Here is a 14927-nt window from a genome sequence, read left to right on the forward strand (position 1 = left end):
ACAGAAGACGAGCCTCACAGCTCGAAATGTGTTTAATTCCGCGGGTCCCCCGTCCAGCTCTCTCCTGTGCATCTGGGGCGGACCACCCCCCCCCCCTTAGGTACGCCACTGGGACCGGCAGCAGTCCGCGGACCGGCGGTTGAAGAACTGTGGCCTAGGATCCTGGGGGAGCCCAGGCCCCTGAATGCAGGACTGGTAGTACTGCCCTGATGGCGGCCCTGCACGTAGTGCTTACCTGCTCATTTTTCCATCCTTGAAGGGCTGTATCTAAAAGAGATTCCTCGATAGAACGTTTTCATTCCAAGCAGGCAAATGGAATAAATATTTAACCAACTTTATTTCAAACACACCTTCCTATCAAACTTTCAGTCAATTAAAACCTCTCTCTCTTTGATAAATTTCTCTGACTCCATTCCTGCCTTGTTGTATCTTTAAAATGCTTCCAGATAAATTTGACTTATGTTAACATGCTCATGTAATTTGAAAGTTTTTTTTTTTTTTTTTAATATCGCTATCTGTATACAGTCTCTTCCTCTGTAAACCGCTCTGAATTGCGGTTTACAGGTAAAAATAAAGTTGTTATTAATATTATTGTTATTCCGCCCAATGTGTGGTAGCAGCCAAAAAAGCAAACAGGATGCTAGGAATTATTAAAAAAGGGATGGTTAACAAGACTAAGTGTCATAATGCCCCTGTATCGCTCCATGGTGCGAATTCATCTGGAGTATTGCGTTCAATTCTGGTCTCCTTCTCTCAAGAAAGATATAGTGGTGCTAGAAAAGGTTCAAATAAGAGCGATCAAGATGGTAAAGGGGATGGAACTCCTCTCATATGAGGAAAGAATAAAACAGTTGGGGCTCTTCAGCTTGCAAAAGAGATGGCTAAGGGGCGATATGATTGAAGTCTACAAAATCCTGAGTGGAGTAGAACGGGTACAAGTGAATCAAATTTTTACTCTGTCAAAAATTACAAAGACTAGGGGACACTCGCAGTTACAGGGAAATATTTTTAAAACCAATAGGAGGAAATTTTTTTTCACTCAGAGAATAGTTAAGCTCTGTAACTCGTTGGCATAGGATTTGGTAAGAGCATAGCTGGTTTTAAGAAAGGTTTGGACAAGTTCCTGGAGGAAAAGTCCATAGTCTGATATTGAGAAAGACATGGGGGAAGCCACTGCTTGCCCTGTATTGGTAGCATGGAATATTGCTACACCTTGGGTTTTGGCCAGGTACTAGTGACCTAGATTGACCACTGTGAGAACGGACTACTGGGCTTGATGGACCATTGGTCTGACCCAGTAAGGCTATTCTTATGTTCTAAAATCCAAAGGTCTTCGTCACATTTGCTATGCTGGGAATCGCTAGCGTGGCTTTATAGAAGGGACCCTAAGTCTCCTTTGTCAGAAGCCATGTTTAGATCACTAATAATCATTTAAATGTTTATGCTTACAGGATTTATATTTTTTGCATTTTTATTTTTTGACAGGGCTACAGAAAAATTTTAATCAATGGGATGCCCTCGTAGATGGACAAGGCGATTACCTCATTCCAGGAACCAACATCAATCTACCCTTAACTCAGTAGAAAGAAGAAAGATGCTACACTTAAAAGAAAACACACAATGTATTACTTGAAAACAGAACAGTTAGTGCTGCTTGGATACTTCTTGGTGCTTCCTAAGAACTGGTCTGTTTTAAGTGGTGATTACTGAAGAACAGTCATCCTCTGGTTTAAGCATAGTTTTATACCTAGCTGAGTTGTAGATGAATTTAATTTAATTTAAAATGGTGCAGTAAAATCTTGGATTGCAAGTAACTTGGTTTGCAAGTGTTTTGCAAGACAAGCAAAACATTTTATTAAATTTTAACTTGCTTTACAAGCAATGTCTTGCAATACAAGTACATACAGTATACACACATTACAACTGAGCTGATGGTTTTTCTCTCTCTGATGCTGCAAGAGTGTAGTGAGTGAGGTCTTGCAATACAAGTATGTATAGTATTTTGTATTAAAGTTTTTGGGTTGTGAAATGAATCGTCAGTTTCCATTATTTCCTGTGGGGAAATTCGCTTTGATATACGAGTGCTTTGTATTACAAGCATGTTTCTGGAATGAATTATGCTCGTAAACCAAGGTTTTACTGTATTTACAAAAAATCTGCTTTTACTGGAGCAACTTTGGTCAAGGTGGAGAACAATCAAAGTCAGCCCCATATACCAATAATATCCATCTATCATCAGTTAAATTTTACTATAAATATTACTGTCACAGTGTTTTTCCTGAGCTATTCAATATCCCTCATTCACCTTTAATCTGTGTACACAAAATGCCATTTGTTACCTTACATTACTCGATTTTTGTATTTTTCCTTCACCAATTCTGATTCAAGGCAGATTAAAACATTACAAAAGAACTGGAAGTATAATGCCAGGACTTTTACCATGTAATACAGAGGAAGGTAGTACACCTGTGGGAGCTGTGTGGGAAGGGAAGGAAAAAGATGCTGCATAGGCTGGGGAGTATGATAAGCATAGGCATTAGAACGGGGGAGGGAGGGGTGAAGCACAGGCGCCATGCCCCTCCCAACAAAAAAAAAAAAGATTTGCGGTTGGAGGTCAGATGAGTCAGTTATGGCTCTCCTCACTCAATCTACCTCCTCCCTGGCTGCTGTAAATTTTAAATGTTCGGGCAGCCTGCAGCAGCATCGAGGTGAGCCTGTTGCTGTCAGCCTGCCCTGGAACTCTTCATTCTGCACGACAAAACCATTTTCACTGCAGGCTCTGTTGGTTTTCTTTGTTTTACTCTTTATTCTACAGCATCCCACCTTTGTAGGGACAGAAGTCGCTGCAGAATTAAGAATTCCAGGGCAGGTTAACGGCAACAGGTTCACCTCATTGCCACTGGCTGAAGATTTAAAATAACAGCGGACAGGGAGGATCCCACTGTGGTGCGGGGGTTGGTAAGAACATATGCTGCACAGGTTGGGGGTAGGGGGTTTGGGAAGCAGGAAAGGACAGATGCTGCATGGGCTGAGGGTGGGGTGATTGGGAAGGACAGATGCTACATGGGAGGTGGGTTAAGATGGGAGGGAGAGAAGAGAAAGGAAGAATTATTGAACATAGATGCATGGAGTGAGAGGGAAAGAGATGTGTACATGGGGAAAGGAAAAAAGGGACAACTGTTGGACATGATAGTGGTGGAGAGGAGGGAGAAATATTGGATGTTGTGGTCGAGAGGGAAGGATAGGATAGGTGGAAAGGGATGCAAGAGAGGAATGTTGAACAAGGTGATAGAGGGAAGAGAAGATGAAATGCAGCATGGTATTGGAGAGGACTGATACAAGGAGAAATATTGGGCATGGGGCTGGTGGGGAGGGACAAAAGATGCTGTACAGGAGCCAGGGGATAAGAGGAGTAGAAATGTTGAACTTGGCAGTAGAAGGGATCCCCCGCTCCTCTCTCTTTTCTTTCCCACTCTCCATGCGGCAAGAGAGGGAATGAGAGCGAGAGATGGTGAACAGTGAGAGAGAGAGAGAGGAGGAGATGTTGCACATGGGAGAGAGGAGAGAGAACTAAACTAAAACTTATCTTTATATACCAGGTTATCAACCAAAGGAAGCTCGACATGGTTAACAATAATTAATAAAAATATACCAAAAGTTGCAATGGGAATTAATTTTTAAAATATTTTGCAAATAGGAAAGTTTTTAGAGATTTTCAGAAGACTTGGAAAGGACTAGGACATTGCAAGGTTAAAGGAAGTTCATTCCATAGTTTTGTATGTTTCAAATTTTGTTTGAATAGAATTAGAAAGTTAAAACAAAGTAAGACGCACAAGCTACACTGCAAACCTTACTTGAATTTTATTCTTCTTGTTAGTATACTACTGCACCAAAAGTTCAAATACAATACAAACATCTGATGATGATTCATCAATGACAGGACAAAATCTCAAACACACTATAAATTATCTATCTTGCTCTTAAAAAAAAAGTTTTAGAAAATATCTGAATATATCTTACAAAATATACTTTGACTATACACATTTCTTACATAATCAGTCTGATTTCAGGTTTACTGAGATTGTCAAATATATCCCAAATATATCCTATAGGCTCTCAATGTATCCAAAGTTATTTTTCAAAACAGTAGTTTCACATTTGTATATTCCAGTTAACAACTGGCAGATTTGCATACAAAAAATAGGCAGTGTTGGGGGGTAGACAAACTAGCCACATACTACATTGTTGAAATGGGCAACAAATTACTGGATACAGGCTATGGGTATACCACTTTGTGGATAACATTTGTGTATAACCTTATTCTAGAAGTGTTAGATTGTATTTCAGAGTTTTCCTACAATTCACTTTTAAAGGTCCTTTAATCCACAAAGTCAAATTCACCTTCATGCTCAGACTGCATTTCTTTTTAAGAACTCAGTTCACTTTCTGCTTGAGAGCTAGAAGTTTCTTTTCACAAAGTATTCTCAGAAATAGAAGATGCCAAAAAATCCAAGTTGGTTTCTGAGGTATGATCCAATGTCATTTCTACAAGAAATTTCCTACAATTCACTTTTAAAGGTCCTTTCTTCCACAAAGTCAAATTCACCTTCATGCTCAGACTGCATTTCTTTTTCAGAACTTGGTTCACTTTCTGCTTGACAGCTAGAAATTTCTTTTCCCAAAGTATTCTCAGAAATAGAGGATGCCAAAAAATCCAAGTTGGTTTCTGAGGTATGATCCAATGTCATTTCTACAAGAAAAGGCAGAGCAGATTAAAGGCAAGAACAAAGTACAGTACTGAATTGGAGCAGTTGGAGACTACTTTCATGTTCCTATTAAAAACTACTCCCTTTTTTATCCTAAAAAAATTCTCTCATGTTCCTGTTGTTGCTGGTTTCCTAGTTGGCCTTTTTATTATGAATGCTTTTTCAAACTGGAAGAGATCTAAGTACCTTTGACAGCTGTTCTAAAGCATTTTGTTAACAATTCTTGCCAACAAACAATACCCCATATGTAGAACATATTCAAGTTTTTATAGTAATTTGTGCTAGGGATTTATCAGTGTTTAATTCAAGAACAAAAAACGGGAAGAAAACCAATGGGGAAAAAATGACTTACCATTATTCTGTCCAAATACTAGTCTATTGAAGAGATGAACACATTTCACATTTGCACTAAATGAGTAGGACTTAACTAGGGACTCCATAAATATTTTTCCCAATTGCAATAATCTGGAGTGGGGGGATGATAGCCAGGGAACATGGTGGATTTTTTTCTGGTCCTATGACCAGGGCAAGATTAATTCTTCGAGGGCCCCTAGGCACACAAGTACACTAGGCCCCCCTGGCCCTGTCCCACCCTTAACTCACCCATGTCCCGCCCCATTTATCTGTTTTCTTATTTATTTCTTTATTTCCACTTGTATTCCTTTTTTTAAAATTCAAAACAAAGATTAGCATATCAGTGCACAGTTTTTCTTCTATGCAACCCCCAAACATCTCTGAACAAATCCCCCTTCCTTCCCTTCCCACCTACTTACCCAGGACTTTAACTCTGAACCCTTTCCATGCATATATAAAAGTGTTCAAATACAGTGGTGCCTCGCATAACGGCCGCCTCGCACAGCGGACGCTGCGCACAACGAACTTTATGTCGTGATCCGTATAACGTACTTCGTTTCACACAACGAAGTCGCCTGAGCTGCATCCTTCCGGGGTTCCTGCGGGGTTGGATCGCAGCGGGGTTGGTCGAGGGTAGTCTCCTTCTCCTTACCTGCCCTGTCGCAGCACACAGCCGAACGGAAATCTTCCCGATGTCAGCGCTGACGTCGGAGGGAGGGCTTAAGCAAAGCCCTCCCTTCCTCCGACGTCAGCGCTGACATCAGGAAGACTTCCGGTCGGCTGTGTGCGGCTGCGGCAGGGCAGGTAGGAAGAAGGCAATGGCGAACGAAAGAGGGGGGAGGGGGCGGTCCGCCCCGAAGAATGTGCACAGCTGGTCAGGTCCCCCGATCGACCGACAACAGGCCCGGCCGACAAACCTCCCTGCCCTGTAGCCGCGAATCTAAATTACCTCTTACAGCAGCTTCAATAATCCAGCTGCTGTAAGAAGGTAATTTAGATTCGCGGCTACAGGACAGGGAGATTTGTCCAACCGGGCCTGTTCTGTTGTCGGTCGGGTGCAAAAGCGCCACAAAGGTGGAGGCAGGGAAGGAGGAAAGGTGGAGTGGAGAAGAAAAGACGCTTAAGGGGGGAGAAGGCCGCTGAAAGCACATGTTGGAGCAGGGGATGAGAGGGAGGGAAAGAAGGGGAAATATTGGACAAGGGCAGAAGGGATGCTAAATCATAGGGTGACAGGCAGAGAGAACAACAGGAAAAAGAGTGGAAGCAATCTTGAACCCTGAGGGTGAGGGCAGAGAGAGGTGGTGAGATGATTGATCATGGGGAGAGGGACAAAAGGGAATAGAGATGGGATAGGAAGATAGTGGAAGTAAAAGGACAGGGAGATGTATGTTTTTAGATGTATCTAAATAAAAATAATAACAAAAAATTTATCTTTTTTATGTCATCTTAGCATATTTTATGCTGCAGAACGAATTATTTTTTTTTTACATGTATTCCTATGGGAAAACGCGTTTCACATAACGAACGTTTCACATAACAAACTTGCTCCTGGAACCAATTAAGTTCGTTGTGTGAGGCACCACTGTATTTGTAAATCAGTAATACTATCCAAAATATGTCTATATTAATAACCAAATTTACAACACCTCTCAACTGCCTCACTCTACATCAACCAACTGTAACCCATATGTATGTATAAACAACCAAATCTGTAACTCCTCTAGTACGTTCCACTCCTCTAGTACATTCCACTCCATGTATGTTAACTTGCAACAAAACAACAAGGCAAGCAGTTCACCAAAGAATCCAACATGAAACAAAAGATTGGCAGAAAATAAGGAGATTCAAATCTGGTTAATTCACGGTGCTCCCAAGAACCATGCCTGATGGCATTTCGCCAAACAAGGCTAGTCAACGCTAACAAAAAACCATGTCTTTCATACAAACAGGTCACAGAAAACAGCTTCACCTAGTATGGAATATGTAATCACAAACTAACCTCTCCCCCCTTTTACAAAACTGTAGTATGGTTTTTAGCCACGGCCCGTGCTAAAAAAATGCTCTACAGTTTTGTAAAAGGGGGGATAAAATAGAAATATGTAGACAAAGGTTAAATAAAACCACCAAGAAGCTGGACTCTGCATACAATGCAACACCACAGAAACAGTGATGCATGTCCCCTAAAGCAAAAAAATAAATAAATAAATAGAAATTTTTTTTCTTCCTTTGTCTTGTCTGGTTTCTGCTTTCCTTATCTTCTTGTCAATATCTTCCTTTCATCTTTTGTCTTTCTGTGCCACTTCCAGAAACTGTATGCCTCTCCCTTCCATCTTTCCCTTCACCCTCATTGGTCTGGCATCCATCTTCTTCCATTCCCTCCTCCAATGGTCTGGTATCTCTCTCCTCTCTTCTTCCCTTGCCTCTCCCATACCCCCATGGTCTAGCATTTCACTCTCTCCTCTCCCTTCCCCCCTTCCATCAGCATCAGCCCCCTTTCTTTCCCTCCAACCCAATTCCATTCAGTATCCTTCCCTTTCCCTGCACACAATTCCATCAGCAACTGCCCCCTTTCTCTCCCTCCACCCTTCCATACCACCCTGCCCCCTTTCTCTTCCTCCACCACCCTTCTATACCATCCTTCTCGCAACCTTTCCATACCACCATGCCCCCTTTTCTCTTCCTCCACCACCCTTCAATACCATCCTTCTCACAACCCTTCCATACCACCCTGCCCCCTTTCTCTTCCTCTACCACCCTTCCATGCTCTTTTCTCCTCCTCCAAACATTGCTGCTGGCTCTGTCCTCTGAGCTCCTTTGCCCGAAAGCAGCATTATAACAGCTGACAGCAATGCCCCCCCTCACGCAGCAATGGCAACGCCCCCCCCCCCCCGCAGCAACGGCAATGGGCTCCCCTCCCAGCATCAACCACAATGCAGCCAGATCTGTTACTGGAAGGTCCCGCTATGACTGCTTCTGCCAGTCCATCCCCCTCCGACGTCACTTCTTCCGGAGCAAGTAAGTGATGTCGGAAGGGGATGAACTGGCAGAAGCAGTCATCTCGGGACCTTCCAGTAACAGATCCGGCTGCATTGTGGTTGATGCCGGGAGGGGGGGCTGTTGCGGTTGATGCTGGGAGGGGGGCCCGTTGCCGTTCATGCCAGGAGGGGGGCCCGTTGCCGTTCATGGCAAGGTGAGTCGTCCTCCTTCAGCGTGCCCTAGGCCTACTGATTAATCTGGCCCTGCCTATAACACTATTCCTAACCATCCATAGTCCCCATTATTCACTCAATTCTCCCCTTCCCATTTCTGAGCTCCTTTTCTCTCCCCAAGACTATCAGATCCTGTTGCTCATACTCACTCTGGCAAGCTCTAACGAAAGATTAGGTTCTTACCTTTGCTAATCTTCTTTCTTGTAAATCCAGACTATTCCTGGAGAAATGGGTTATGCATACCATCTCGCAAGATCTCTTGTAGGAAGTCTCATTTACATATTTTGACCCTCCCCTCTTATCTCAGGACTGCCCTCTAACTTTCTGTTTCCGCGAAGGCAGAACCTGGCAACGAGAAAGGCCCAAAGTAAGCAAGAGTAGCAAGTTGTAAGCTTCCCTCTGTCGCTGACCTTTGAGAGATAGGTCAGCGACGAAGGGAAACTTGCAACTTGCCTTTGTCTGTAGCGAACCTGCCTGGTGTGTGAGACGGGGGGGGGGGGGGGGGGGGGGGGAGAATGAATGGGAGGAGAAATGCTGCTGTACCTAATTAGAGGGGGAGGGGGAAGAGAAACGCTGGTGCTTCTGCTGTACCCAAATGGGGGGGGGGTAAGAGAAATGCTAATGATGCTGCTGCTGTATCCAATAGGGGGAGGGGGAAGAGTCATGCTGCTGCACCCAATTAGGGGGGAGGGGGAAGAGAAATGCTGCTTCTGCTGTACCAAATTGGGGGGAGGAAAGAGAAATGCTGATGATACTGCTGTACCCAATTGGGGGAGGGGAAGGGAAATGCTGCTGCACCCAATTGGGGAGAGAGGGAAGGAGGGAGAAGGAAGATCAGAAAAAGGAGGAAAGAGATGCAAAGACCATGGGAAGGAAGGAAAGGAGACACCATACCATGGAGTGGAAGAGAGAGATGTCAGGGCATATGGGGAGGGGAAAGCAGGGCCAGATTAAAGGACAGGCTGGCCTGGAACTTCCTCTCCGTCGTTAGAATTGACATTAGAGGTGAAGTCTTGTGAGTCTGGCGCTTGTACATTCCTGGCCTGGCTCATGGAAGCAGGGAAGGCAAAGCTGGGGGCCTCCTGGCATGGAGCCCCGGACTGGGAAGGGAACTTGAACAACCTGGGGTTGGACAAAGTCAACTCCAAAACCCGGAGCGCCCCGGCCACGCGACCACCCAGGGACCGTCCCGTCTGGGGGGGGGGGAGTCCCGGGGCTGCTTCGCCAAGCGGCGAGACGGGGTCGAGGCACGCCTTGACCGGCACTTCGACCTCGGATGCCCCGAAGGTGAAGAACGCCTCAAGGCCGGAGGCGAAGAATCGGAAGAGGAAAGACGCCGAGACCGGCGCACCCTGCCCCGAGGAGCCACGACACGACGCTCAGGCTGGTCCACCACACGCGAAATCGAGGCCAGGGTTAAGTGGGCCAAAGCCGAGGAGAGCTCCGAGGAGATCATAGCCCGGAGCATATCCTGGAACACGGGCACCGACATCATGTTAGGCATGTCCCATGCAGCAGTGCATTCCACCGAGGGCGACCTCGAGGATGAGTATTCCCTGGAGGCGGAAGCACGCTTGGAGGGATTAGAGGGTCTCGTCGAGGCCGGCGAGATAGCACTCCCCCCATGGGCGGCCGGAGACCCCGAGGCTGGCTTCTTCGCCGGCGCCGAACCTGAAGAAGGAAGAGGGGACTTACCCGGAGCCAAGGTCTTCGAGGTCGAGGTCAATCCCTTCGAAGCCGAGGGCAGCTTACTCGGGGCCGAGGTCTTCGAGGCAGACGTTGAGACCGGAGCCGAAACCAAGGCCGGCTCCACCACAAAAAGTTCAGCCATGCGGGCCCGACGATGACGCAAGGCACGCGACTGGAAAGTGGCACACCTGGGGCAAGAGTCAGTTGGATGATCAACCCCTAGGCACAGGATGCACCAGCGGTGCAGGTCGGTTATTGACAGCAGCCGACCGCACTGCGAGCACTTTTTAAACCCGGTAAGAGGCCAGGACATAAGGAAACAGACATACTCAATCTGCAGCGGAGTTTAGCTGGGCATCCATGGCTGATTTGAAAGTGACTACGCTTAATGTGGATGGAGTCAAGTCTCCCATTAAGCGTTCACAGATATTGACTCATCTCAGGAAGCTGGGTACTGATATAGCATATTTGTAAGAGACCCACCTTTCTCAGATCGAGCATGCCAAGCTGCTGAGGGGTTGGGTGAGGGAAGTCTACTCTTCTACCTTCAGTGGGAGGCAAAGGGGTGTTGCCATCTTAATGTATAAGAGATTGCCATTTACTCTACAGTGATCGGCAAACCAAGGCTCGCGAACCGCATGCAGCTCTTTATCCACTTGAGTGCGGCTCACGGCTCAGCTTCAACCGCCGGTCCGCAAAATTTTCTGCTGGTCCATAGGGCCAGCACCTCCATCGGGTCCAAGAGATTGTTCAGTAGCTGCCGATCTTCAGTGCGATCAATGCGGCATCTTTGTGCTGGCTCCCTGAATGCTGCAGTGCACAAAGCCATGGGAAAAGGCTTCTACCCGCGGCCTGCGCCTGACCCGGAAGACTTCTCTCTGATGCTGCAAAGTCAGAGGGAAGGCTTCCAGATGAGGTGTGGGACGCGCTCAAGGAACCGCTTCCCACAGCTTTGTGCAAGGCAGCACTCAGGGAGCCAGCCTGAAGATCCTGCGTTGATTGCACCATGGACCAGCCTGAAGCTAACATTGGGGGGCAGGCCAGAAAGCAAGACACATGGAAGGAGAGAGACAACAATGGAAGAGGAAATGCTTTTATTTAGTGATTTTGCATCTGCTGTCTGTTCAAGAAGAAATGCATTTGTTTGGTTTTCTCTGGGGGTTGTACTGCTTGAAGAGTCTTGCATCTTAGGGTTTGTTTGAATATTAGTACTTTTAGTTTTTGGTCCAGTATTTGCATGGGGTTATCTGTTTTCTGGTAGAAATGAATGTTGAAAAACATACAGTGTGCTTTCTGTATTTTAATTTTGTGGTTAACCATTATGTGTTGTTAATACGATTATATTGTATGTATGTATATATATATGAAAAATGGATGGAAAAAATGGTGTTACAATTAGTACTATTATGGGGGTGGGGTCTGGGGTGGAGATTGGGTGGAGATGGGAAGGTTGGTCAGCCCGGCGCTTCAGCATCCTCTTTATGGGGAAGGGAAGCAGGGAGAGCTCAGAACTTGGCAGCGGCGGCCTGTTCCCCGATATTGGCAGCAGTGGCAGCCTGTTCCCTGGCGGTGGCGGCCTGTTCCCCAATGGCGGTGGCTTGGAGGAGGGCAGGGAGAAAGAAATGGGGGCAGGGAGAGAGAAAGAAATGGGGGCAGGGTGAAAGAAAGAAAAAGTTTGGGGAGGGAATGAAGTCTGGACCAACTTTATGGAAGACTTCTGGGTCGGCTGTGTGCTGCGGCAGGGCAGGTAGGGAAAAGAAGACCAACCGAGCTTTCTAAAAACAGGGGCTGCTTGACTTTTGACTTTTTTTTTTTTTCTTTTTCTCTCTCTCTCTTTGATTCTTCCTTATTAGCAAATAGGAAAAGGTGATCGCAAAAATTAATCCACCTTCGAGGGAACCAAAGGCAAGGTAGAAGAAGGGGACAGAGTTCCCTTACTTGGAATAGACAACATTTCTTTTATTTCAGATGCTAGGAACCGTTTGCAGCCAGGGAAGCAGATGCATGCAGAGTATTTTCAGAGTTAAACTGGTTTACTGTGGCTGGAAATATATAGTGTGCATGCTTTAAAATAAGAAACCAATGCTCCAAACTCAAAGTAAAATTTTTTTTTTTTTTTTAAATAAGAAACTAAGGTAGTTAATTCTAAATAGACAGTTATTATAGCATTTGCGGATTGGTTATGAGAAATAGTTGTTTCTGAAAAGGGTGTTCTGGATGGCTATGGTATGTCTGGTGTGTGGGGGGGGGTATGCCTGTGTATGTTTGTGGGGTGTGTGGGGAGGGTGGGTGTGGGAGTGGGAGTGGGATGAGGTAATAATAATAATGATAATAATTTTATTTTTGTATACCGCCATACCCAGGGAGTTCTAGGCGGTTCACAACAGTTAGATGAAATACAGACAATGCGGTTGAGTTTGAGGAACATAACAAAGCAATCATGGAGTCAAACTAGTTATACGTTTACAATTTAAGTGAGGGAGAAGATTAAGTACATTACATACAGAGAGTATATACAATGAATTTAAAAGAAGGAGATGGATGCATACTAGTTATACGTTAACAATTTAAGTGAGGGAAAAGATTATATATAGTACATACATTAAGTATTTACAATGCATTTAAGAGAAGGTGCATACAAGCTTTAGGAGGTGGAGAGTAACAATCTTAAAAAGAAAGGAAAGGGAAGGGGTGGAGGGAGTTAAGGGAGGGGTGTGTTAAGGATTTGGTTTGTTGAAGAGTTGTATTTTGATCTGCTTTCTGAAGTTGAGATATGAAGAGGCATCTAGTACAATTTGGGCGAGCCATGAGTTTAGTTTGGCCGCTTGGAAAGCGAAGGTTCTTTCAAAGAATCTTTTAAGATGACACGATTTCAATGAGGGAAAAGCAAACAGATTTATTCTGCTGGAGCTCTTATTATTGTAGTTCAGGTTTAAGTGTGGGTAGAGATAATTTGGTAACATACCAAATACTGTTTTGTAGCAGATGCATGAGAACGTAAATAGAACTCTGGATTCGAACGGCAGGCAGTACAACTTGTGGTAGAAAGGGGTTATGTGTTCCCATTTCTTCAAGTCAAAGATGAGACGGACGGCGGTATTTTAGACCAACCTCAACTTCCTGGTGATTTTCTTGAAGGCGCCTAAGTATATGATGTTGCAGTAATACAGAGCGCTTAGGATAGAAGATTGTACCAGCAGATGAAAGGAGGCGTCAAAGAATTTTTTGATTGTGCGGAGTTTCCAAACCGTCGATATACATTTCTTAAATACTAAGTCAGAGTGTTTCTCTAGTGTGAGATGCTTGCCTAAAGTGACTCCTAGTGTTTTTAGGGATTGGCAAAACCAGGGGACATAATTTGAGGTTGAGGGGTGGTAGATTCAAAGGCAATGTTAGGAAATTCAACTTTACGGAGAGGGTGGTGGATGCCTGGAATGAGCTCCCGAGAGAGGTGGTGGAGAGTAAAACTGTGATTGAGTTCAAAGAAGTGTGGGATGAACACAGAGGATCTAGAATCAGAAAATAATATTAAAAATTGAACTAAGGCCAGTATTGGGCAGACTTGCATGGTCTGTGTCTGTATATGGCTGTTTGGTGGAGGATGGGCTGGGGAGGGCTTCAATGGCTGGGAGGGTGTAAATGGGCTGGAGTAGGTTTTAACAGAGATTTCGGCAGTTGGAACCCAAGCACAGTACTAGGTAAAGCTTTGGATTCTTGCCCAGAAATAGCTAAGAAGAAAAAAATTCAAAATTTAAATTAAATCAGGTTGGGCAGACTGGATGGACCATTCGGGTCTTTATCTGCCGTCATCTACTATGTTACTATGTTCACGGACTAACCACAACATCCCCTCTGACCTTAAAGATCTAGGTGGCTGATACACTTTCAGTACCTGAGTCAGATTTAGTGAGATACTGGAAAGGGTGAGGGAAAGAGGTGGCAAACTGTAGGTAGACACAATGAAAGGGAAATAGAGGACTGGAAAGTAAATAGACAAGAGGTAGAAAACAAATTGAGAAGGAAGAGCAGAAAAGAAAAGGGAGAGAAGAGAGAGATACCAGAACATTGGAAGGGGGGGGAAGGAGACAGATACCAGATCTGAAGGGAGGAAAGGAGGAGAGAGATGCTAAAAACCACCTGCGGAGGGAGGATGGAAGGGAAGAAGACAGAGATGTCAGACCATGAGGGGAGGGGAGCGGAGGGAAGAAGATAGATGCCAGACTAATTGGGGGTGGGGGTGGAGGGATACCGTTTCTGGTAGAGGCATAGAAATAAAGCAGATGCCATATGGAAAAGGCAGAGAGAAGGCAGACAGTGGATAGAAGGAATGACAAGAACATGAGGAAAGCAGAAACAACAAAGGTAGAAATTTCTATTTCTTTTTTTGCTAGAAATGTAATGTATATTGTATATAAAACTGCCCTACGAACCTGCCCCGAATCCCCCACCGCCCCTGGAAAAATTTGCTTCTATAAAAGCGGTCTTTGGTGTCAAAAAGGTTGGGGGCCACTGCTCTAAGTACACCAGAGCTTGGGACCCCTTAACACCGGCAGGTTCCTTGTGGTGAACCCTGTGCCTTTCGCTAAAAACTCTGGTGCTATCTCCACCAAGACCCTCACAGGATTAGATCGGCTTTTGAAACTTAAATATGCTTCATATATCGTTTGTATGAATTATGGAGTGAACAGGGTCTCCTGCACTGGCTTCTGGTGTTTGTCCACTGGTATGTGGCTGCACTTCGCTGGGGATGCCAAGCTTGCTTTCTCTGGCTCCTGCTAGAATTTCTGGCCCAGAAAACACTCCAGCTGAGCACCTAAGCCACAGAAACACAAGGGGAGGTGAAGCCTAAACTCCCATCCCCCCTCATGCCCTGCACAGCACATAAAACGATGACCCCCTTTCAGATAGG

General features: G+C 45.1%; 2 protein-coding genes across 6 annotated transcripts in view; one reads left to right on the plus strand and one right to left on the minus strand.

Annotated features, from left to right (window-relative positions):
* Positions 1-1875, plus strand: part of PLA2G7 (phospholipase A2 group VII) — an 88240-nt gene extending 86365 nt beyond the window's left edge. For 2 of the 3 annotated variants that reach the window (XM_033938892.1, XM_033938891.1), the window contains one exon: positions 1486-1708. In XM_033938892.1, the coding sequence (XP_033794783.1) occupies positions 1486-1583 (98 nt within the window). In that variant the 3' untranslated portion in view covers positions 1584-1708. Of the gene's footprint in view, positions 1-1485 lie in introns of all 3 variants that reach the window. The other variant, XM_033938893.1, reaches the window with a different exon arrangement.
* A 1971-nt stretch (positions 1876-3846) lies between these two features.
* TDRD6 (tudor domain containing 6) overlaps positions 3847-14927 on the minus strand; it is a 227225-nt gene continuing 216144 nt past the window's right edge. For all 3 annotated transcript variants that reach the window (XM_033939484.1, XM_033939485.1, XM_033939483.1), the window contains one exon: positions 3847-4750. In XM_033939484.1, coding sequence (XP_033795375.1) covers positions 4560-4750 — 191 coding nt within the window. In that variant the 3' untranslated portion in view covers positions 3847-4559. The remainder of the gene's footprint in view (positions 4751-14927) is intronic.

The sequence above is a fragment of the Geotrypetes seraphini genome, chromosome 3, assembly GCF_902459505.1.
Source record: "Geotrypetes seraphini chromosome 3, aGeoSer1.1, whole genome shotgun sequence".
Classification (NCBI taxonomy): Eukaryota; Metazoa; Chordata; class Amphibia; order Gymnophiona; family Dermophiidae; genus Geotrypetes; species Geotrypetes seraphini.